This window comes from Rhinolophus hipposideros (assembly GCF_964194185.1).
Source record: "Rhinolophus hipposideros genome assembly, chromosome: 20".
NCBI classification, from domain to species: Eukaryota; Metazoa; Chordata; class Mammalia; order Chiroptera; family Rhinolophidae; genus Rhinolophus; species Rhinolophus hipposideros.
This window is the reverse complement of record NC_138066.1, coordinates 24,116,390-24,138,887: the sequence shown is the minus strand read 5'-3', so window position 1 is coordinate 24,138,887 and position 22,498 is coordinate 24,116,390. Positions and strand designations below refer to the sequence as shown.

General features: G+C 50.4%; 1 protein-coding gene across 13 annotated transcripts in view; it reads right to left on the bottom strand.

The window, feature by feature from the left end:
* Positions 1–1,050: 1,050 nt before the first annotated feature.
* Positions 1,051–22,498, bottom strand: part of BCAS3 (BCAS3 microtubule associated cell migration factor) — a 568,714-nt gene continuing 547,266 nt past the window's right edge. For 5 of the 13 annotated variants that reach the window (XM_081029011.1, XM_081028998.1, XM_081029008.1 and 2 more), the window contains 2 exons: positions 13,588–13,653; positions 1,051–1,850 (listed from right to left, as the gene is read on the bottom strand). In XM_081029011.1, the coding sequence (XP_080885137.1) occupies positions 1,702–1,850; positions 13,588–13,653 (215 nt within the window). In that variant the 3' untranslated portion in view covers positions 1,051–1,701. Of the gene's footprint in view, positions 1,851–5,199; positions 5,291–13,587; positions 13,654–22,498 lie in introns of all 13 variants that reach the window. The other 8 variants (XM_081029000.1, XM_081029014.1, XM_081029012.1 and 5 more) reach the window with 3 other exon arrangements.

Below are 22,498 nucleotides of genomic sequence, written 5' to 3'. Positions count from 1 at the left end.
TTCAGCTGAAATGGGGAAAAGCTGCTGCTTGTCTGGCAGCCCCCACTGGTAGTACCCAGGCCTCCTGACCTTCTGGCATGCCTCACTCCCATGTGATTTCTCACCCTGCAGGTTCCCAGGCAGGAGGGACTGGCTTCAGCCACCCTATGCAGGGCCATCTACTCAGCCTACAGAACCTAGTATGATTCTAGTCCCCCTTCTCTTAACACGCCCACCTGACCAGGTGAAGGGAACTGAAGATTAAATCAGGTCTCAGGTGCCAGGGTTGGCTGGGGTGCATGTGAAGGGGGCAGGGGCCTCAGGAGCTGCCCCAGCTCCCACTGCATGATTGGATGAGAAGTCCTGCTTGTTTGTGAACTCAGCTCTTCTGTGGCTGTTACATTAAACTTCACCCCAAACCATACCTGGCTCAGTGGGTTTGCTTCCATTCTTCCAGGCCTCTCTGGGGTCTCAGGGAAGGGAGGATGAGGACTAGCATTATTCTCCTTCCCACTCAACACCCCAACCCCCCCCCCCCACACACACACACACACTCCTGTCTCCTTCCTGCCTTTCACGTTAGGTCCAGAATTGGGAGGATGGAGGGGAACAAAATCAAGAACTTGTCATCAAAGGTTCCAGCCACGTTTCATGAAAGACCCACCTTCACCTGACCATCTTTCTACCTGTTGAGCTTGAAAAGAGAGTTGCTACAATTATAAGGTGCCAGCCCTGAAGATAAGGCCAGAGGCTTCATCAGGATCTCCTTCCCACAGTAGTCCACCAGCACAAGGACCTGAGTGGCCCTAACTGCCACAGCCAGGGAGGGTTGGGCCTGTGGTGGCCCCAGAACTCACTGGCTGTGGTAACAGGCAAGTAGGTTGGAGACTGAATTAAATCAGGTCCCAACCAAATTCTAGAGCAAACATTCTCCTGCTCCTGCCTACACCCTTGCTGACTCTCCCTCAGTTGTATGTGTCGGGGTAGGGGGCATTGGGAGCATGGTCAGGCCCAGAGGACTCTGCTCGGCGCCTGGAGAGGATCCTCACCCCAGCAACTTAGGGATGGACACCAATTGCAGCATGATTTATTGGACAAGACATGCACTTTTTGACAGAGCCTTGGTAACCACAGTTTCCTTCACTGAACAGTACTGGACCAGGGTAAAAGGCCTTACAGACAAGAAAGACAAATCCTTTCCAGGAGCCAAAGGGGAAAGAAAAGAGGAAGGGGGCTTCTCCTCTTTCTCTGTCCCCAATACTCTGGGCCTCAGTTTACCCCATTTCAGAGGGAGGTTGACCAAGGGAAGATGGGCAGTGTGTGCGACAGCCAGGAGAGGGCTGGGCTGTCCACTCAGGGTCAACATGCCTGGCCAGGCCATCCACGCTCTCCCCACCCAGGTCCCCTGTGGTATGGTTAGAAAATACAAAAGTGGATCCAATGCAGGACATCATGTGCAAACAGCAGAGGGGACAGAGCTTCTTCAGAGTGTCTCTCAACCACAGCCCTGCTGACCAGGGGCAGAGGTCAGAGTGTGCTGAGGTGCTTTGGAGAAGGGTCTCTTCTCAATCCAGGGAAGCTGGGTGGCTGTTGTCACTAAGCTCGGGGAAGGTGGTTGGTAAAAGAGGAGCAGAGACTGAAAACGAGGGCCGGAGGGGGGCTTCTCCCCCTCCCTTCCCAGCACATGAGTGGGCCGGCCAGTCAGAAGCAGGCAGTTGGTACTTATGGGAAGCTGGTAGGGAAGAGGCTGAGGGGCTGACTCTCATTGGTGGGCAGCGGAGATCGGTAGCCATCAAAGTTTCTTGGGATGCTGCCGCTGGTGGAACCTGAGCTGTTACTCAGAGTCTCGATGCTTCCCTCTCGCTGAAGTTCTGCAAGACAGAGGAGAAGGCCAGGCCTGGTCAGAGTGCAGTCTGGGGGATGGGGACACACGCTAGGCCGGGCTGCCTGCTTGGAGGCAGCCATCTGGGTCCATTTACATCCTTCCGCAGGGGGATCCCCACGTGCTCTCCGGATAGGACAGGTGGCAGCTCGGGTCACAGGGAGGCTCAGCGGATAAGGGAGAAGCTCCCTTGGCTGGCCGGCTCCAGTTGTTCCCTCATTGTGGGAACCCCTTTAGGCCAGAAATAAGGCCACCCTGATGATTTGTCTGGACCATACTGTTGGCACGTGTCCACGCCTGCACACATACTCATGCACAGCAAGCATGCTCCCCCAACTCCATTAGTGGCTCCTGTCCTGGATCTACAGGTTGGGCAGGAGGGGAGAAGCCAGGACTCGGGAAGGACCACAGCTTCCCTGCCTGATCTGTCCCCACCTCTTCTCCCCAGCCCCACCTGCCTCGGGGCGTCCACCTGGGCTTAACCACTCATTCTCACCCACACAATGTGCCTGCTGGCCAGGCCCAGGTTCACCTTTGGCACCTCCTGGAAAGTGTCCTGTTACCCTGCAGGAGGGAATGTCTGGTTTGAGAGGGTCCCTGCATGCCTGGAGTGCCTCTTTTCCTCCTTCTTCTTAGCCCCCAAGTCTCTCAGAATGCATATACTCAGAGTCAACCTGGGAAGCAGGTAGAGAGGCTCCCACTCTCTCCTCTACCCCTTCCCTGTCCTGGCCCAGCACAGCCATGTTGCCATCTTGGATACGGCAACTGGTCCCATCTCATTCAGCTGTGGGCACCTTAACTGCTCAACCACCTCTTGACCCAAGACAGGTACTGGGGTAGGTGGGCTGGGAATAGACTTCCTTGCATGCTGAATAGAAGGAAAAAGGAATTACTTGGCTTTTTGAAAGTGGCCAGTTTGTATCCCCTTTCAGTCCCTTAGAGTAGGCTCTGAGATGAGGGCACACACATCCCTGGGCAAACTCTAGGAGTCTGCTCCAAGCCAAGATGCAGTGACCTGCAACCTCTCCTTCTCGAGGGTATGCCTGCCTTGGACTGAGGGGGTCTTGCCTGTCCAGTTCAAGAGCTCAGGATCTCAAAGCAGTCATTTGAAACAGCAAGGTGTGTTTGAGTGTTCCACTTATCTGGTCTGGCCTGAGACCTTTATCGCTAGCCTGCACTCACTCCCAGTCCCCCTTGCCACCATACACAGGCAGTACAGCTGTCTTTGGTTAGGGAATGGGTCATGGCCTTTACTTCTAGGCTGGCCATTATCAGTCAGCCAGGAACTAACCACTGACCTCCATTCCCTCAGGCCAGCCCAAAGCAATGAGGCTGCCTGGTAGCAGCGGCCACAGAATAGGGTGGGGGAGTTGGTGCTGGCCTCCATCAGAGCAAGCACCTGGGCCCAGATATGAGGGGCCCTCGGGCTGTACCAGCTATGTCTGGAACACGCCAGGACCTCTCAGCAGATGGGGGCATGGAAGGAGGGGGCTGTGGACATAGGCTGCAGGCCTGACAATGGTCCTTGATCGCCAACAGGCACTGGCTGTTCTGTTGGGTCTGATCTTGAGATAAGTAAGAGTTATGTAGAGATAGACAGAAAAAAAGGTTACTGTGTGGGCTCTCTTCTTCCTGGCTTGCTCTTCAGTCATGGGAGGATAGGCCCTTGTGCCAAGAAAGGGAGAGGACGGGAAAGCAAAGAATAAACCCTGGGACTTCTATATGGAACTTTCAGACTTCAAGAAAGCTCTCCCCATTCCTTTCTTCCCCCACAAGCAAGCAGAGGAATTTGTGAGAGATCTCTGAGCCCCCCTTTGATTTCAGAGGCCAGTGTCTTCATGCAAGGCTGTCCCGGCACTAGGGGGCGCTGAGAGCAGGGCCAGGAGGGCAGGAGAGAGAAGCACCAGCAGTAGCAAGACAAGCAGGGGCTTCCTTAGGATCTGGACACCAGGCCCAGGGAAGAAAGCCCCAGATGAAGGAGCAGGAAAGGCCACTAGAATGGGGAAGGTTGGCCCCTTTCCAGAGCTGCGGGACAGGCCCAACATTCCTGATGCAAAGTGCCGACACAACCCCACTGCCAAAGAAGCTGAGGAGACCGGAGCCCAGGACCAAGCGCGGCACCCTCACTGCCCCTTGGCGCAGGCCCACACTACCCCGTCAGCAGCCTCAGTGACCCCACCGCACAAGTCGGAGTGGATGCACCTCATCCCATCATGTGACAGTGCAGGGACAAGACGAGTTTGCTGCTCTTGGGGGCCAGGTGTAACCAGAGCGGTCTTACTCATATTATTTTCTCTTCACCCATTAGGCCTAGATAAGATGGAAGTGGGCAGGCTTCTCCTTTGCCACCATATCCCAGGGTGACCACGCTCTCCCCTAACTTCTTCCCTCCTCTCCATTCCCACTGCTGCTGCCTAGTTAGGCCTACACTTCCCACCTAGGTAACTTCAGGAGCTTCCCACTGACCTCCTGACTTCTAGATCCCCCCCTCCACACCACCACCACCAACTCAGCACCATATCAAAGCCAGAGTGGTCTGTCTACAGCACAAACCTCATCTTGCTTTTCCTCTGCTTAAAAACCATCATCGACTCCTAACAGTCCTCAGGATAAGGTCTGAATTCCTCAACACTATAAAATGGCCTTCCGTGACCTGCCCCCAGACCCCACCTCACTAATGTCACTTGTTATTGAATGTGAGGAACCCAAGTAATGAACTTATATAGTTTTTAAATCTCTCCAGGCTGCTTTAGGCTTCTGGGCCTATGCTTGTGACATTCTCTCTGACTGAAAAGTCCTTCTCAGCCACCTTTGGCCCCCAGAATGCCTTTTCATCTTCCAAAGCTTAGCACAAGTGTTCACTTGTCTGTACGCCTGTCCTGTTGCCCTGGCAGAGCTGGCCAGGCCCCACTGCACTCTGTACTGACTCCTGCCCCAGACCCTCTAATACGCTGTGCACCGTCTGCTCACGTGTGTGTCCCCTTGAGTGGAGAGCCCCTCGAGGGCCTGTTATGGGCCTTATCTCTATATCCCCAGTGCCAACCACAGGGCCTGGAAAAATAGCTGGTGCCCAAAAAACATTTCTTGAATGAATGAGTGAATGAATGACGTGGTAAGGGGAGCTGGGGGCTTCTTCAGCATGAACTACTAGTAAGAAAACCAGGCTGGCTGGTCCTGGCCACTTCTGTCAAACCCCTTGTCGCTTCTTCTCACTGAGAAGAACAGTGAGAGTGTGTGGAAGTGGAAGTGGAGGAGGGGTGCACACACGTTCCCCCCTTCAAGTTATCCCAGCCGCCCAGCCCTAGGAGCAAGCGGCAAATGGAAAGGTGTGGCCTTACCTTCCTCCATCCCGAACACCTGCTTTGTTACTGTTGGGTTGCTCACGGACGCTGGGCTGTTGGCATTGTTTTTTTTTTCCTTTTTTTTTCCCTTTTGAAAAGAAAAGCATTGAGGAATCTTTTTGGAAAAGATATGGACAACGATTGAGAAGTACACTGATCTCTCTGCAAGCAGGTGAATAGGGCATAAGGAAGTGTGGGGGGTGTCACACTGGGAGGAGGAGGGTAAGCTTGTGGCAGAATTCTGCAGTCAAGGACGGTGACATGCATGTGTCGGGACCAATCAGACTTGGGCATCTCAGAGACGAAACTGTTGTGACAGAGCTGAGACTCCCTTCAGCATGGGGCGGGGAGAGAGATGCCGTACAAGGAGCATGAGGAGCAGCTGTGGGAAGGGGAGAGAAGGGGCCTCTGGCCCATGCAGTGCCGGATGGCGCCCCATGCAGGTGGGTTGCCAGGAGAAGGAGAGGAGACAGAGACAGGCTGCAGAGTTTTCATGGACGACTGGATGTGTTGACTCAGTGGCCCAGTTTCTGGTTGCTGCCCCGCCCCCCACTCCCAAGACCCCCAGGTCTGGGCAGCCCTCCTACAGCTAAGGTGGACTTGTGGGGAAAGTCCACCAGAAACATGCCAGGGTCGCAGACGAAAGTGCTGGGGGGCTCTGTGGTGGGCAACTAAAAAGCATCCCCAACAGCTTCCCCATACTTACTAAAAGTATGTCGATTCTGGCCGGTGGGAAAAAGCTATCTCTGGAAGAGGCTGTTCTCTAGGCCTCAAAGCAAGGTAGGGGATGAGGAGTCGCTCCGTGATAAGTGGCTGGACTCAGAAGATAATCTAATTGCGACCTCACATCCTCCAGTAACTCTGTGCACCTGGGAGGTGAGTGCTGGTCTCCCCACCTTGCAGATAGCAAAACCAAAGAAGAGTAGGAAGCCACTGGCTCTGGGTATACAGTCCCCATGAGAGAGAATTGGTGTTGGTGCAGACTCCAGGATGGAGAAGTTGACAACTCCAGGCATCACCAAGATTGGTTCCCAGTGCCACCACTGGCTGTGTCCACCTACTCCCTGCTGGCTCTTACTGAAAATGGGCCGGGTACCCACAGCTGCCCCTCGATGCCACGGGCCAAGATGGGCAAGCCACAGGGGTAGGGGAACAATAGAATGAGCAGCAACTAAAAAGGAGGAGCCTTGTCTCTCATGAAATAAGCAAAAGGAATGAGAAAGCTTGATCCTCATGTTGCCCTACTCCATATGGAGCCTGACAAAATTCAAAGATGTCAGGGAGAGTGAGGTGGCTGACCTTGTGGGGGAGAAGTGACCCTGGTTACTTGGGCATGTATGCTAAGGGCGACCCAGGGAGAAGTCGTTCTCAGTCTATGTGAAGAAGCAGGAGCAAGGCAGCCCACACACGTCGCCCCCCTCCTAGGCTGGACCATGCAGAAGGAGGGAGTCTTGTTTACTCCACCATCATCCTTGCCCCCCCATCTCACAGCAGGATACTGAGGCCCTTTGGCAAAGGCAAGAGCAACGGAGACTATCTCCTGGGGCTGTGATGGGTACTGATGAGCCGGGCAGGGTTCCTCCTGGGGGAGAGGCAGAAGATGTAGGCAGATGGGGACTCTCACATGGCGCCAGAGACGGCATCTGGAGGCAGGGCTTAAGGATACCTCTCTCTGTGACTTTCCCTCTGGAGTGCTTCACCATTGAGGTTCTCCCTGGGGCTATCCTCTCCCCTGGGTACAGACCCTTCCCTCCCTAGAGACTACCCTACACCTGCAAGGCAGGGACCTCTGGGGACAGATTGGATGGAGGAGGCCTCTTTTCATGAATCAGTCACTTTACTAAACACCATGGTCTCGGTTTTCCAATTCCCACGGGAGGATTTGAAACTCTGTGGACATATGGCTGAGGGAGCCTAGGTGGGCAGGGGACCCCAGTGGAAAGTCGGAAATGAGGCCCTACTGTGGGCTTGACCTTCTCCAGGCCTCTTCCAGGCTGGATGGCAGTGGGAGCAGATGGCTAGAGACCCTGAGGGAAGCCCCTCTGGTTTATGGTGGTTGGGGGGCATTGTGGAGAACCCAAGTCCCAGGACTCAGAGGGAGGCTTGTTTCTGGTGAGAGCAGTGCTCTGTGTGTGTGTGTGTTTGGAATGTTTGGAAAGAGAGTCCCTGAGATCCCTGTTCGGCCTTTAGGCAGCCCTGGCACGTCCCTCACCACAAAAGGAGCAGCATTCACTGCCCAGCCACTCTGGTGTGCTCAGAGGCTCCAGCCAGCCCTGCTCTGTGCACTTAGAGCCTCTCAATGTGCTCATTAAAGGGATTAGCAGAGCACTTTTATTGGGCTCTGGCTGCAGCCACACACCCCAGTCCCAAGCTAGCCACCCAAGTGGCCTGGTGGGAATAGGATTAGACCTCAGGGCCAGTCTTACCCTTCACCTACAGTCCGTCCACTTTTGGGAAGGGAGAATGTCCCCGACTCCTTCAGGGGCCTGAGAAAGGGGGAGGCGCAGGGTCTGCCCAGATTGGGGAGGCAGTTTAGGGAAGTGGATAAGAGTATAAGCTTCAGCCTCCCTGCCATCTAGGCAAGTTACTCGGCACTTTTGTACCTCAGTTTCCTGCACATGAGGATAACAAGGTCTGTTTCATAGTGTGGTTGTAAGAATTAAATTAAATAATGCATGTAGATTGCATCACAAAGTACTTAAAGCTTCCAGTCAGCAAATGTGAGTTACTATTACTGTTGCAATTGTATTAGTGATTGTGATTGTCCACAGGACCTCAGGGTCACTCTCCATCTTCCCTCCCCAGCAGGTGTCTCAGCCATCCAGGCCCCCATCAGCTTGTCCTCCATTGGACCTTGGGAAAGATTCTTTTTAATCAAGAAATGGCCCGTGGAGGAAGATGGTAAATATGTGTTTACAGCTTTTTATTTCCCTCCTTGCCTCTTTGTAAATACCCTCTTCAAGCCTGGAAAATAAATTCCCCACTCTGTTGACGTGCATTGATTTTTCCCTCCTGCGTCCACCTCTCAGTTCTCCCCCATCAGTGGGGCCTGTGCTTAAGTCCCTGGCCTGGGTTGGGCTCAGTGGTACCCCAGGGGCGTAGGTGGTCCCAGGGCACAGAGTAGCCAGCCAAGCTGCCCCATCTTGCCCACTGCCTGTCTCAGAGGAGGTTTGCAAAGAGAAACAGTTTTAATCCCCATCTGCCGTGAGGGTTCTTGGCTGGGGAGTGAGGTGGAGTCCTCTGATTAGGAGGTTAGGGATTTCCAGCATCTTTCTGGGATGGGATGTGTGGAGAGGAGGCCAGGGGACCACAGGACTGCTGCAAATTCAGCAAATGAATCCAAATGGGGTCAGCCCCAGGCAGTGAACTTTGTCAGCAAGGGGCCTGCCAACAGGGCCTAGGAGCACCTATGCAAACTTGGAGAGACAAGGGCTAAGGAGGTGGGGGCCTGAAAATCATCCTGTGGGGCTCAGCAAGATTGGCAGCTTCCTGGTGCTAGAACCTAGAGAGATGGCGCAGGTACCAACTAGGAGATGGTCCTGGTGGACACAGCTATGGGCTACTTATTTTATACCAGTCATGAAGCTGGAAACTACTGTTCTCTCCTGCAGAGTATGGCTGAGGGAGGGAGAGGTCTGTTCAGGAAGACAGAGATGGAGCTGGCTGAGAATACTTCTAGAAGCTCTGACAGCCCTCTCAGATGCCACACTCTGGGTTGGGGCCAGCTTTAGCCTCATGTCACTTTTTAGGAGGTTAAAAGGACAGCAGCTAAAGAAGACATCCTGTAGGGAGGCCTGGTTTTACTGCGCACTCACATACACCCAGCTGACGCAGCCTGGCTACCCTACACTTCCCTCTTCCTGCCCCTCTCCAAGCTCTACCTTGCAGTGTCCCCTCAGGCTGCAGTGCTTGTCTGGATGCCAACAGACCAGGGATACTCTTTGTTCAAAACAGAGGCTTTGGGAGGATGGGGCTGGGGGAGACTGAGAAGGGATCACCTTCTCCCTCCAGCAGGGGTTTCTGTTCCCTTCCCAGGCAAGTTTGTGGAAGGAAGTAGGCAGCTTCTTGAAGCTGAGGATGAAAAGTGTCCTCCACATACAGATAATAGGAATCTTAGTTTGGGCTAATGGAATCTGGGAGGAGATGAGAAGCAGGGCTGACTGTGGCCTGGTTATCTCTGGGTTTAACACCTATGTCTGAGCATAGACCTTTGGCCCGCTGACGCCACCTACTTCTGGTGATCTCACCAGACACACACAGCCTGGTGTTCCTGAGAGCTTGTGCCATGCCTGAGTTCCACAACCCATGGGCAGGCATGCACCTTCCTTCCTGGTTGGAGTCTCTTTCAACACACAGGGCTCCCACAAATGAGCTTTCTTTCCTCCTTGGCCAGCTCTTGTTCCTGACTCTGCGCAGGTACTGAGACCCAAAATGGCACAGAACGAGTCTAAGGGCACTCCCTGCCCTGCCCCCCACCCTGTCTCTTACAGCATCTTTCACCTCCTCCCTGGTGGAGCTCGCTGTGTGCATGTGAGGGTGAGGGCAGGACCAGAGCATTTGAGTTCCAGAGCAACTCACAGCCCAGCCCGATTCCTTCACAGCTTTTGAACAGCCGATGAGCAATGACAGTAGGTGGGCATTAGTGGGAGGGTGCGCTGGCCTGGTTGGGGGCTGGAGCCATATCCTAGGTCCTTCCTACGATAGCCATGATGCAGCACTGATCCCAGGCAGGGCAAGACTCAAACCAGAAATGCTGCCACATCCCACTCCCTGGAAATCCACATTACTGAAGCCCTCCCAAGTCTTGGCTTCAAAGGAGAAGAGAGCAGGATCACCCACCCAGACCACCTCAACCAGTACCCCTATGCAGTGACCCTCTCAGTATAACTAAATCCTGACCAAGGCAGCATATGTCCTGTCACAACACATTATACATGGGGATAGCAAAGGCTGAGCAGACCTGGCTCATGTCTCCCTGGTTTCGAGGTATTTGATAAGGCTGCCTGAAGCCATGCTTAAGATCAGCCAGATGCAGGAGTGGCCCTGAGCTGACACTCCCTGTGGGTGCCAAGAAGAAGGAGCACTGTAGTGGGGGGCAGACAATTCCCTGGAGCCCCAGTTCTGCTACAGACGTGCTGAACGACCTGGGCAAGTCACTTCACTTCTCATCCACTCCATCATCTGTCAGGCAGGAGGCACTGGCGTGTGAGGCTCTCCAGAGAAAAGGATGTGAAGGGGCTTTAAGAAGCAGAACACGCAGGGAACACGTGTAAAGACTGCTATTGTGGCAGTGGCCTCCTGGTTAGAAAGTCAGCTTTGCCATCTCTGGTGTACCGGTAGGCTGAGGCGCATGGAGAAGTGCTCCTCGCCCAGGAGGGCTTGAATGCCTTTCTAGCTCCAGGTCCTTGGCACCACACTGGGGGCAGAACCTTAGCAGATACCATTTAAGGTAGTCTCAGGGCTGGGCAGCATGGTGCTGTGTCTTTGGTTCTCAAGAAGGCCAGGCCAGGTGTTGTGACAGGACTTCTTTGTGTGTGCGTCTGCATGCGGGGTAGGTGTGGGTGCTAATGAGGGCCCCACGAACATGCCCACTCAGCATGGCTATGCAGAGATGGGACTTGGAAACTCTCCCATGGAACCAGGTGTCTGGCAGCCAGCCTTGACCTGCTCATTTCCTCAAGTCCAGCCGTGAAGCTCAGAAGACCCCACCCAACTCCCAGGCAGGTCTTCCTGAGCTGCCCTCCAGGGCTGTGAGACAGCACAGGGCTGTGACACAGACCACAGGAGAGACGCTGCTGGCCTGACGGGCCAGAGCCACATCTGGTTCTCATTCAAATGTCCAAACGTAATTAAATTCTCTACGATGCAGCGGAAGAGTTTGGTAAGATGTGGCTTTCTCCCCTTTCCATCAAGGTTAAGAAATCACAGTCTCTCATTCTACCACTGACCCACTCTCCTCCCTGCCACTGGTCTGTCCTGTTCTTTAAAGGCAAATGCCTTTGTTCTGATCTGTTGTCTAGAGCTGATGGGGCCAAGTCCCTGTGTGGGATACACGGAGTCGTCCTCCCCTACTGCCCCACCTACCCACCTGAGAGGATTAACAGCTGAGGCCAAAACAGCAGGCTCATGAATGAGCAAGTTTGCGCACTGTGGGTTGGGTGGGGGCAGGGAAGTGAGTGGCTCTGAGGAGACAGCTGCTGCACCCAGGCTCTCCTCAGTGACACACCAGTGTCCTCCACTGCTGCCTAGATGTGAGGTATCTTGTAATGCTCTGCCAAGGGTTCCCCTCTTTGTACTTCCTCACAATAGGATGCACTTAAGAGTTACAATTCTGGAGTCTTTGGTCCAGCTCTACAACGCCTCAGTGGGAAGTGGGGCTTCCCACAGTCAGGGAGGGGTGAGGCAATCCCCCCTGCACTTCTGCCATCTCACCTTGCAGCCCCAGGACTGCTGCAGGGAGGCAGCCTGCCACCTGGCCCTGCCCTCCTAGATGCATGTGTGTGTGTATGGGGGGGGGGCATGAGAAATGCTGGAGGGATGGAGAAGAAGGCTAAGAGCAACATCTAAGCCCTCTTGAGGAATCCCTGAGACCCCATGTCTCTCAGGACTGCTGGTCATTTCTGGCCTGCCAGGGCTCCAAACCAGTTAACGGGCAGCAGGGTCCAAGGTGCAGTCTTTGGAGGAAGAGGAGGGAGTCCTGCTCTACAGAAAGGAGGCTTCATGTCTCTTGTCAGCCTCCTGCTCAGGACTTCCCCGAATTCAAGCAGAACATCCCCTAGATGGGCTTTTTCCAGCTTCCATTCCCGAGTATCTTTAGTTTATGGCATCTTTTTACTTCGGGATTTATGACTTTCATGGTAATGGGTTCCATTCTACTTCCTCTACGCCTATTTTTCTAATTATTGTAGTCCAGTCTTTATGAGAGTTTCTTAATAAGTCAGGGTATTTTTCCTTTAGAAACAAACTGTCCTGCAAGTTAATGACTTATAGTGGGTGTGGATGCTACCCAGAGACAAATGGAGGGTGGTCAGGGAGGGGATGACCAGGGTGGGGGTAGGGAAGGATCTTCTAGATTAAATACAGCTGTGTAGCGGTCCCTTTAAGAATCTTGGCTAGCTCCCAGGCTAGTCCTCCATGCTGCTCACAAACATCCCTACCACAGAACTAGGACCACATTCAGGTACACCTGGTATATCTGTGCCAAAGAATGCTCACCAGGGGACACACACACACACACACACACACACAGAAGTTGGTATGAACCAACCAATCCCAACATCACTGACCTGGCTCTAAATAGGAATCATTTTGTGTGCTTGATTCCAAATGGTACACTTTAGCTTAGTCATAGATTTAATAATTTCTTGGTGGTATTAGCGCCAGGCCCTTGTGTCTGGTACCTTCACAGCAGGGAAGAAGGTGTTAAGGAAACTAACCCGGTTCTTGGTCCAGTGGTCCTAGGCCAAGCCTAGCAAAGAGCATGGCGGTAGGGCCAAAGTCTCTGTTGCCCCAGTCAGGGTCCCAGCCCACACGCGGTGGTGGGGAGGGAAGCACAGGTCTCGATTAATTGCCGCGGTGCCGCCTGTCCAGATGAAAAAGCTGGGCGGATGCCGGGTTTGCCTTTGTGCTCTGTGTGCAGACTGGCTGCTGGTGCCGGGGCTCTATTCATTATTCAATTCAGCTAGCTCAGAAGAGCCTTTCCATTTGCTCCTCCAGGAGGAATAACAAATCTAGAAATGCAATTCCACTTTGGTGTATTAAGATATTGATTTGCCTGTCGAGTAGAAGTGCATTTGTTCTGTCAGCCCTCCTATGGGTAGGAAGGGGTTAACCAAATGTTTATCACAAGACTGGCTTCAGAGTTGAAAGTAATGTGATCAGTAATGAATTTTGTGTTACATTAGGTTGTATAAATGGACAGACAAGCGCAGACAACAAGTGGCCAGGAGTCGGGGCTAATCTAATGATGTAAAAATAGAGACAGCACCAATTATACTAGGGGCCAGCTCCAGGCTCCTGCAGGGACTGCAAATGAATAGGTACAAATCAAATTACTCACTAATAGACGCACTACAAGAGGGGCAGTCAATGGTAAATGCATTAGAGCCTAGTGACCTCTCTGCTCTGCACAGCAAAATCCGAAAATTTGACTTCCATCTTAAAAGTGGGGGGCAGGGAGTGAGATTCTCAAAGAAACTCTTGTTGGGTGAAGAACAGCAACGACTCCCCATCCCAAACCAGTCCATCGCCAGAAGGTGTCTCCTGTCTGAGCTGACCTCTTGGCCTTACCCCTGAGCACCAGGGGGTAGGGAGGCAACCTCTTGAGGGACAAAAAGAGCAGTGGGACAAAACCTTGCATGGAGGCAAAGACACGAAGTTACATACCAACACACTTCACAGCCATGTGTCTCTCAGGGGTGATGGTTTTTACTGCTACATCAAGGGCTGTGTCTGTATTGAAAATAAAATATTTCTTTAAAGAGGATTGTAACACGGACCTTTCAGAGAGCAGTAGATCAAAGGGAGTAGATATCAAAATTGGTTTGACCACTGAGAGCTTTGCAGGGGGTGTTCATGGTCTGTTCCAAGGCACAGCACATCTAGGGTTTTACATATTTTTCACTAGCTCCAACCGGTATCATCCTTCCCTCTTTTTCTCCTCCCCACTCCTGCCTCCTGGGTGTCTATAGTTCTCTGCCTATCACAAAGGGCTGGGAGCAGGGAAGAATCTGGAGGGAGAGCCAGCATCTTGGGTAGCCCCCCTGGTTTTCTTCCTCCTTTTGGGTTCCAGGGATGTAGAAACCCAGCCTGAAGTTCAGAGCTGTTTGGCAGTGTGGCTGGCCTGCTGAGAGAAGGATCATGGAGACGTGCTCAAATGCATGAACTATATGCTTATATTCAGCTCTCAGTGGCTTAGGGATGAAGAAAGTATGAAACCAAAGAATCTCCCAAGCCCTCCAAGGACCCAGCCCATGCCTGGATGGAGGCAGGGGCGCTGATAGGCATAGCACCCCCACACCCCCAAGCCTGCACCAGTCACACACATCAAAGTGGAGGTGGCATGCCAGCCCTGGCCCACTGGAGCCTGGGCATGATAGGAACATGCCAGTAAAATGAGCACGGGGTGCCCAGAATGGAAAAAGTCATCCTAAACAAATGAAGCAACTGGATGTAGGTTCTCCCCAAACTCAATTAAGCACATGGAGGGGTGGGATCACAGGCTACCATGCTACACTAAATAAGACGTACGTAGGGGGAAAATCAGAGGAGGTCTGTGAAGCCCGGTGCTGGAGGAGTCTGCCAGAAAATTTAAAAATGTCTTACGCAGTGGGCCTTCAGGTCCTTGGGGAAAGAGGTGGGGTAGAAAGAGAAGCAGGCAGGAAGAAATCACCAAATATCAGAGGTTGGACAGCTGATTCTGGTATGGGTGCTTGGAAATGATTCCTTCTGCTAAATTCAAGCAGATTGGCATGGCTTGGCCTTTTTGGTACAGTGCTCTCTTTTGCTTTAAAGCTGAGGCTCTGGATTCCTAAAGGGTCAGAGAGTCATTTCCAACTTTCATTTTCTGTGTGTATGTGTATTTGTTACCAGCCATCAAACCTAGGGGTGGTCCACATACCTCAAACGATCTTCTGAGGAGGCAGGGGGCAGAGGCTGGGATGGATATTTAACCATCCATGACTGTGTTCAACTTTGTTCAGATCTCACACCTCCAAGAAAGGTCAATGGTTAAAGGTGAATACTCTGGCAGAGGTGGAAGTAGAGAGAGAAATCCTCCCTTTTGTTAACCATTTACCTGTGTTAGTGTCTCGAGAGGAGGGCCCTTATCTGGGGGTCCCACTGCCCGGCCCCATTCTTTTGTCTAAGCCTAATACATTTTACACAGGAATTCCTGCCTCTATGTTGGGGCAACACCTGTAAAAGGGACTCTGAAGGTTCACCAAGGAGGTTACACTGGCACTTCCTCCTTATTGATAGGAATCAGCGTGCTTTGGTTAGAGAGTTCAAAGTAGACTTTGGGCAAGTGAGAAATGTGCACAGAAGAAGGAGGGAGAGATGGAGGGAAAGAGGGAGGGAGGCAGGGAGAGAGAGAGAGAGAGAGAGAGAGAGAGAGAGAGAGAGAGAGAGAGAGAGAGAGAGAGAGAGAGAGAGAGACTATCTACCTAGAATCAGATTTGAGAACTGGCCAGAAACTAACAAGTGTGTCTTTTAAACACAGTAATCTTTCCCATTGCTCTGGCTGGCTTTCATTTACCTCTCAGGAGCCACAAACCCCCATCCAGTCATTCAACAAACATTAACTGGGGCTCAGCTTGGCTCTCATCCCAGTGCTGGATGCTGGGCAGGGAGAAGACTGTGGTTAGAGGTAACAAAGATGAATCAGACTTGGTCCAAGGAACTGAAATTGCATTAAGTAAGACACGCAGTATGGACAGTATGGCTGAGGGACCACCAGGGCTGAGCCTTCCCCCAGTGGCATGTAGAAGGGAATCAGCCATTGCTAGTAAATGGAAAAGGCACCATATGCTACTTGCCTAGGGCCAAGTGTCCAGAGAGTAGGAGGTGCAGAAGCTCAGAGGAGACAGAAAGGGCATTTGGCTGCACGGTCAGAGAAAGCTTCACAGAGGAGTTGAGATTTGAGCTTGGTCTCAAAAGGTGACTGAGCAGAGGGGAAGGGCAGCAGGTACTTCAAAAGAGCGAGGTGAGCAGGGCATGTGCTGGGGATGATGGGATAATTTTGACAGGTGAGTGTGTTTGCATGAAGGTGGTGGTGGTGAATATGAATAAGGGGTTATTGTAGAAGGGGGAAGTGGAAGGCCGGGGACCACTCTGGATTTCTGCTTGGTCCAGTTCAGTTTGGGGGGTCGCCCTGTGCAGCTGGGGGTAGGAGCCAGAGAGGAACTGACCCACAGTTCAGCACTGCTGCCTCCTCCAGGGCTTTCATCTCTGTGAGGGGAGGACCCACATCTTACGTCTTCCTCACAGAGTCCAGCCTAGTGTGGAGGGAATCAGAGGTGCCTACAAAGAGCCTGCCTGCCTGCCTGCCTGCTGCAACCGCGAACAGAATGTGCGACCCACTGAGGAAGTTGTTGAGGGAAGACACTGAAAGCATTCTGTAAAGGCACTGTAGAAGGAGGAAAGTTCCATGACCTGGTTAAGCAAAGCAGAGAAAAGGACCTCAGTGACTGGCTTAGTTGCTTGGATGACAGTGTTTGCCCAAGAGCAGGGAAGTCTAAAAGATAAGAGAATTAATTCACTTCCCTGATGCCTGCAATTAGTGTCACCTGATCATGTGACACCTTGAGATGGGAGAGGGCTAATATAACCCCTACTGGAAATGTAGCTTTAGCACAAATGTGTTCCCAGCCCTCAGCACTGGGGCAAGCCTGAGCTCCAAGGCCCATCGGAAAAGCTAATCCTAGATGTAGGATAGAGGGTCCAACACGCTGGGTTATTTGTTTTGGGGTACACATCTGGCCAACTCCAGTAATGACAGCTAACATTTATTGAGAGCTTAATTCCTATAGCCCTGAAATGAAGGATGTTATTGGCATGTGCGTGCGTGTGAGCGCGCGCGCGTGTACACACACACACACACACACACACACACACACTGCTTTTAGTCCATCTTTTACAAAACATAGGCAACCAACAGATATTTGTTAACTAAACATGTTGAAACCTTCCTGTGCCCATTTAAAAACTGTATAGTGATCAAAATGTGCTTTTCATGTTAAAAAGGAAGAAAAACCCCCACAGCCCTTGCAATAAGTAAAAGTAATTTCTGACAGAAATCTTTCAAAGAGCTTTGGTTGAAAATAATCCAACAGCCTTTTCTGCTGAGTAATTAATATCCATACAGGAAAATTCAGAGGATTTAGCAGAATAAACTAAGAAGGACCCAGTAATCCTACTTCTGGGTATTTATCCGAAGAAACCCAAAACACTACTTCGAAGGGACATGTGCATTCATATGTTCATTGTAGCATTATTTACAATAGCCAAGATAGGAAGCAACGTGGGTGTCCATCAATGGATGAACAGACGAATGGATAAAGAGTTGGTACATATATATCCAATGGAATATTAGCCATGAAAAGAATGAAATCCTGCCATCTGCAACAACATGGAAGGACCCAGAGGGTACTGTGCTGAGTGGAATAAGTCAGACAGAGAAAGACAAATGCCTGACGATTTCACTTATATGTGGAATCTAAAGAATGAAACAAACAAAACAGAAATAAAACTCATAGATACAGAGAACATTTTGATGATTGCAAGATGGGAGGGGCTTGGGGGAATGGGTGAAAAAAGGGGGAAGGATTAAGAAGTACAAATTGGTAGTTACCAAACTGTCATGGGGATGTAAAGTATAGCATAGGGAATATAGTCAATGATATTATAATAACTGTTTGATGTCAGATGGGTACTCTTAGTAGATTTATCAGAGTGATCACTTTGTAAGTCATAAAAATGTCTAATCACTATGCTGTATACCTGAAACTAATATAATATTGTATGTCAACTATAATTGAAAAATAAAAAAATTATCAAAAAAAAAAGCTAGAGCACTTGTTTTCAAACTATAGGTAGCAATTCATCAATGTACTGTGAAATCAATTTAGTGGTCATAGCCGTATTTTTTAAAAAATGAAATAAAATAGAAAGTACTAGAATGCATTGCCTATAATGTTGTTTTGTGAAAGTTTCATCTGTTTGGTTAAGGAAGTACATGTATTTCTGACAGAAGGTAAGAGGCCAAAATTGAGCCCATGGTGTATCCCCAAGAGTAACTGCTCCTGGACTAGAACGACTTCTGTTAAAGAGAAGGCAGACAGGATGAAGCCTCTTTCCTACCTTTAGTGCTGTGACGGTAAAGGAGAATGAAACTGTGTTCCCAGGACTGCAGGAAGCCACAATCCTGGGGAAGAGACAGCCCCTCTTGACCTTGAGAACCGACTTAGTGATCTTTTAAGAGTCAAGAGAAGCAAAAGGAGCCTGCCTGCAGCAAAGATGTGTCAAGAATACTTTAAACAGCTGATCAGAAACTGGGAATTAGGCCTGGGGCTTTAGCTGTTGGGTGTACGAGAAAGCAAAACAGAAAGACAAGGTTTAGCTAAATGGTGATTGAAAGAGTTCAAACCTAAAGAGAAAATGTACTTAATATGAATCCAGGTGTTTATTACATATTATTTTCCTTTGGTATTAGGATGTATTTTTACCTAGACACAAAACAATTGGGATAAATACATGTTTTGCTTATTTTAAAAATTCTATTTTTCTAGAAAAGGCAATATTGAAAGGAATGTCTGCTAAGCAGGAATTAGTCAAGTTATTTTGAGGGGGGTGATAGAGAGGGGAGGGGGCTGTGGGAGACAGCATTCCAGGCAGAAGGAGAAATATGTGCAGAGGCATATCTGGCGGGCAGAGAGAGCACGTGTACTGAGAGACTCTCCTGGGAGTTCAGCTTGGCTGGCGCTTGCACAGAAGTGAGAGAGAAGTCTGGAGAGAGGGCAGCGGCTGGTCATGAAGGGCTCTGCACGTAGTGAGATGGGTTGAATCGGGAGAAGGATAAGGTTGTGGGGAGACGAGTTCAGTGTTTGATGTGTGGAAATGTTAGTAGGTGACTGTCTAGATGGCTGTGTAGTTCAGGAGAGAAAGCTAACTTGGAGATTGTTTGGAAATCATCAGTTTATGGATAGTATTTGAGGCCACAGTAGCAGAGGAGATTGCCCTGCACTGACTGAGGGAGGAAAAGAGAGCCAAGATAGGGCCTTGAGAAATATACTTATGGTTGACAGAGAAGGAAAACCCAGAAGAGAACTTGAGAAGCAGCCGGAGGTAGAAGAAAAACTAGGAGAGTGTAATGACGTAACAGGAGCTGCAAGGACAGCTCTTCAAGACCACAGGGCGTGGTTCACTGGGTGAGAGTTTGGGGTAAAGTGCTGAGCAGTTGTTGTGGTTGGGCAGGCTGGGGACAGGGGTAGGGGGAGGGGAGAGTTTGGTGCAGGGATGTTTAGGGTCTGTCTGGGTGCAGGAAGTCCAGAGATTTCTCATATCGTCACTACCATTTTCTGAGAGCGAGAGACAAGATGGTGGGGTAAGAGATTTGAGTATGGGAAGTTTGAAATAGCGTCCATGACGAAGGAAAAAAGACTGATTTCAAGGTGATGGACGGAGTGTTATGTAGCACGCTAAATAAATCGCATCTTAATTCATACTAAATGCATAGCAATAATATGAAAACAAATCAAAAATAAAAGATAAACTCTTTGAAGATCAGAGATCTGGGGAATCTCTAAGAGAATAAAAACAGGCCAGAAGCCACAGCAGTAAGTAGGGGCTGAAGCAGAAGTGCTAACATATAGATTGAATATAGAATTCATTCATTCATTCATTCATTCATTCATTCATTCATTCATTCATTCAGTAGTTCCTAAGTACTCCTACTATGTGCTAGACGCTGTTCTAGGCACTGGTTTCTGCTGCAAAAGATGAGTGCAAACTGAGACTAGGAGAAAGGGGCAGTAGGAAATTACAGGGCTCACTGGAGAGTAGAGACCAAAAATTTGTAGGGGCACTAAATAATTTGTGATCTTTCTTTAGCAACCTGAGTGTAAGAGCAAAGTTAGATTGACCTAAATTTGGAGTTTGGCTGAATGGGGACAATGGAAGCATAACAGGGACAAGGGGTATGATGATATTAGCAAGAAAGCAATCTGGCCAGAGCTGGACTTGTAAATCACACATATGATCTAATTAGACTAATGGGTAAGCAGCTATCATGGGGGCCAGAATTAACACCCACCTCATAGGTTAACTGTGTTTTCGAACAGACCTTCTCAAACTTGAGTATCTTGTTAAAATGCAGGTGCTGATTCGGCAGGTCTAGGCGGGGTCTGAGATTCTGCATTTGTAATCAGCAACTGGGTATACACACTGCTGCTGGTTCACAGACCACTCTTTGAACAGGAAGGTTTGAGGTTTTGCTGTACTTTTGGGGAGAGCTGATGTACAGCTTACCAGTGGGGTGCTGGAGTTATTAATAAGTCAGTAAGCTGACTGTTATACAGTCTCAGGAATTCTGCTAGTTGCTGACTGACATCATGTTGATAGCTTGAAAATGGTCATAATAAGAGTTTTTACACAATGGAAATCCCCAAATGCTACAGATCAGGGCTTTCCTGCTTCCCTTTCGAGAACTTGGTGTTAAACATTGGCCAGCACAGCACTAGCTAAACCTGTAGAATAGTGAGGCATGCTATATAATGGGCTTCAGTGGTCATGAAAGAGTGCTCCATTCATACCTGAGAGGCCAGCAGTCCCAGTGGCCAGACTAAAGCAAGTGCTGCTGGAAGGCAGTACAGGAACTGATTACCTCAGAGTGAGTACCTAACAGCGGCAAACACTTGATGTCACCCTATCTATGAGCCACCGAGGGAAGCAGCGTTGTGGGAAGGGAGAGCAAGACTGAGAGGCTGCTATAGGCAAAGGCTACTTGTGGAAATTCTTATCCACGTTGCACTGTATTTCCCTGGCTATCTCTGGGCCGCAGGCTGGCTCTGGCGTGGGTGTGCTAGGCTGCCCTTTCAGAGCTCTGGGCTGCACCGCCAAGCTGATATTTTATCTGGAGTTCTAAAATGTGAAGAGTGATTCTCAGCAACGGCAGAGGGAAACAGGTTAACTTTCTTAATATCTGCTTTACTTATTGGCCTTTAAAATTGAGGCCAAGTTTAAAAAAAAAAAAAGAAAACACAAACTATACATTTAATATGGTCAAAGAAGACCAGATGAATTCCTTTTGGTGACAGTTGGGGGAGGAAAATGAAATCCCTCTGCTCAAAAAAGGGCGTGTGCTATTTTCTGACCTCTGGGTCATACAGTTTTAATTTCCTCTCTCTCTCATTTTTGTTTTTTTTTTTTATTTCACGAACCTGCTTAAGGCCACAAAGTCTCTCCTGAATCCCTCAGCTGCCTGCAGATGAATCACTGCCAGTTTTGCTCAGGTTACTAATGGTCCCCAGCTCTGACTGAATGCACCTTCGGAACTAACTGCCTGCTAGATGACAGTGAGATGCTCCAAGCAGCTTTGGAGGAGAGCTGACCCAAAGCTGCTCCGGCCCTTGGAAGGGCGGCCCTTGGGGAGTGAGTCTGGTGACACTAGGGGCTGGTTTATGTGAGCTGGGGCTGGCCAGGGTCCCTAGAGATGCAGGGGAAAGGCTGTGCCACGAGCAAGGTTCAGAAGAGGGAAAAGGTTTCCTCCCTTCGGCCAGCTTCCAAGGAAAATGGAGTTAAAGCCCTAGTAAAGAGCAGAGCTGCTCCTCATCTGTGGGTCCAGGTGGGAGAACAGTGGCATAATGACCTACTATCCACAAGCTGGAGAGCTTTGTGATGGAGGTGGAGTGATGGGGTGCACATGTCTGTGCCTGTGTGTGCACGACGGAGTGGGACATGGCTTGTGGCAGCTTCCAAGGTCCACATCTCCTTTCCTTCCAGGGTGGAAGGGGGTGTGGAAGGGGGCTGGTCCTCAGAAATGGCTGTGTCCTATGGTCCGATAAGGCACTTCTGTATCTCTAACCAAACTGCTTCTCTCCCTCTCGCACATCCATTCTGTTCATTTGCCAGTTACTACACAAGCACTATGGGCAGGCACGAAGCTAGTGCTGTGGGGATACAGATGAGTGTGATATGTCTCTATCTTCTTAGTGTAGGAACAGTGGGACTAAATGGGATGGGGAGGGAAACACTTAATTGCTAAACCAAAATTTTCAAAAGATCCAGAGGACCTGCTGGGAAGCGAGACTGTGTGATACTGCCAGGCACTCGAAGCCCTGTCCCAAACGCTTTGACTCTAAATCTCGTTGGTCCTGGTTCCGGCCCCGGGCTTGTAAGTTGCTCCTCACTGGGATCCTCTTTCCACATAGGCACATGGAACAGAGATGGTGCAGTTCACAATAGAGACAAGCAAGAGTGGGCAGGCCTGTAGCCAAGATCTGCTCGGCCCGGCACAGAGTTCCTGCCGACCTCAGAAAGCTTGGAGGAGACCGGGTGGGGTTGGCTTTCTCGGGCATAAAACCCAGGCTAGAGCAGACACTAACAACCCAGATGTCTAGAATAAAGCGGTGCTTTGGATAAAAGAGAGCAGGCTGTATTGTAATTGTGTGGAGATGGAAGGTCTTTCCTGAGTGCACACTATGTGTGTGTGTGTGTGTGTGTGTGTGTACATGCTTGTGTGAGCTCCTGCATGTGTCCATCTGCTTGCTGGGGCAGGGCTCACCCATCATCTAAGGATGAC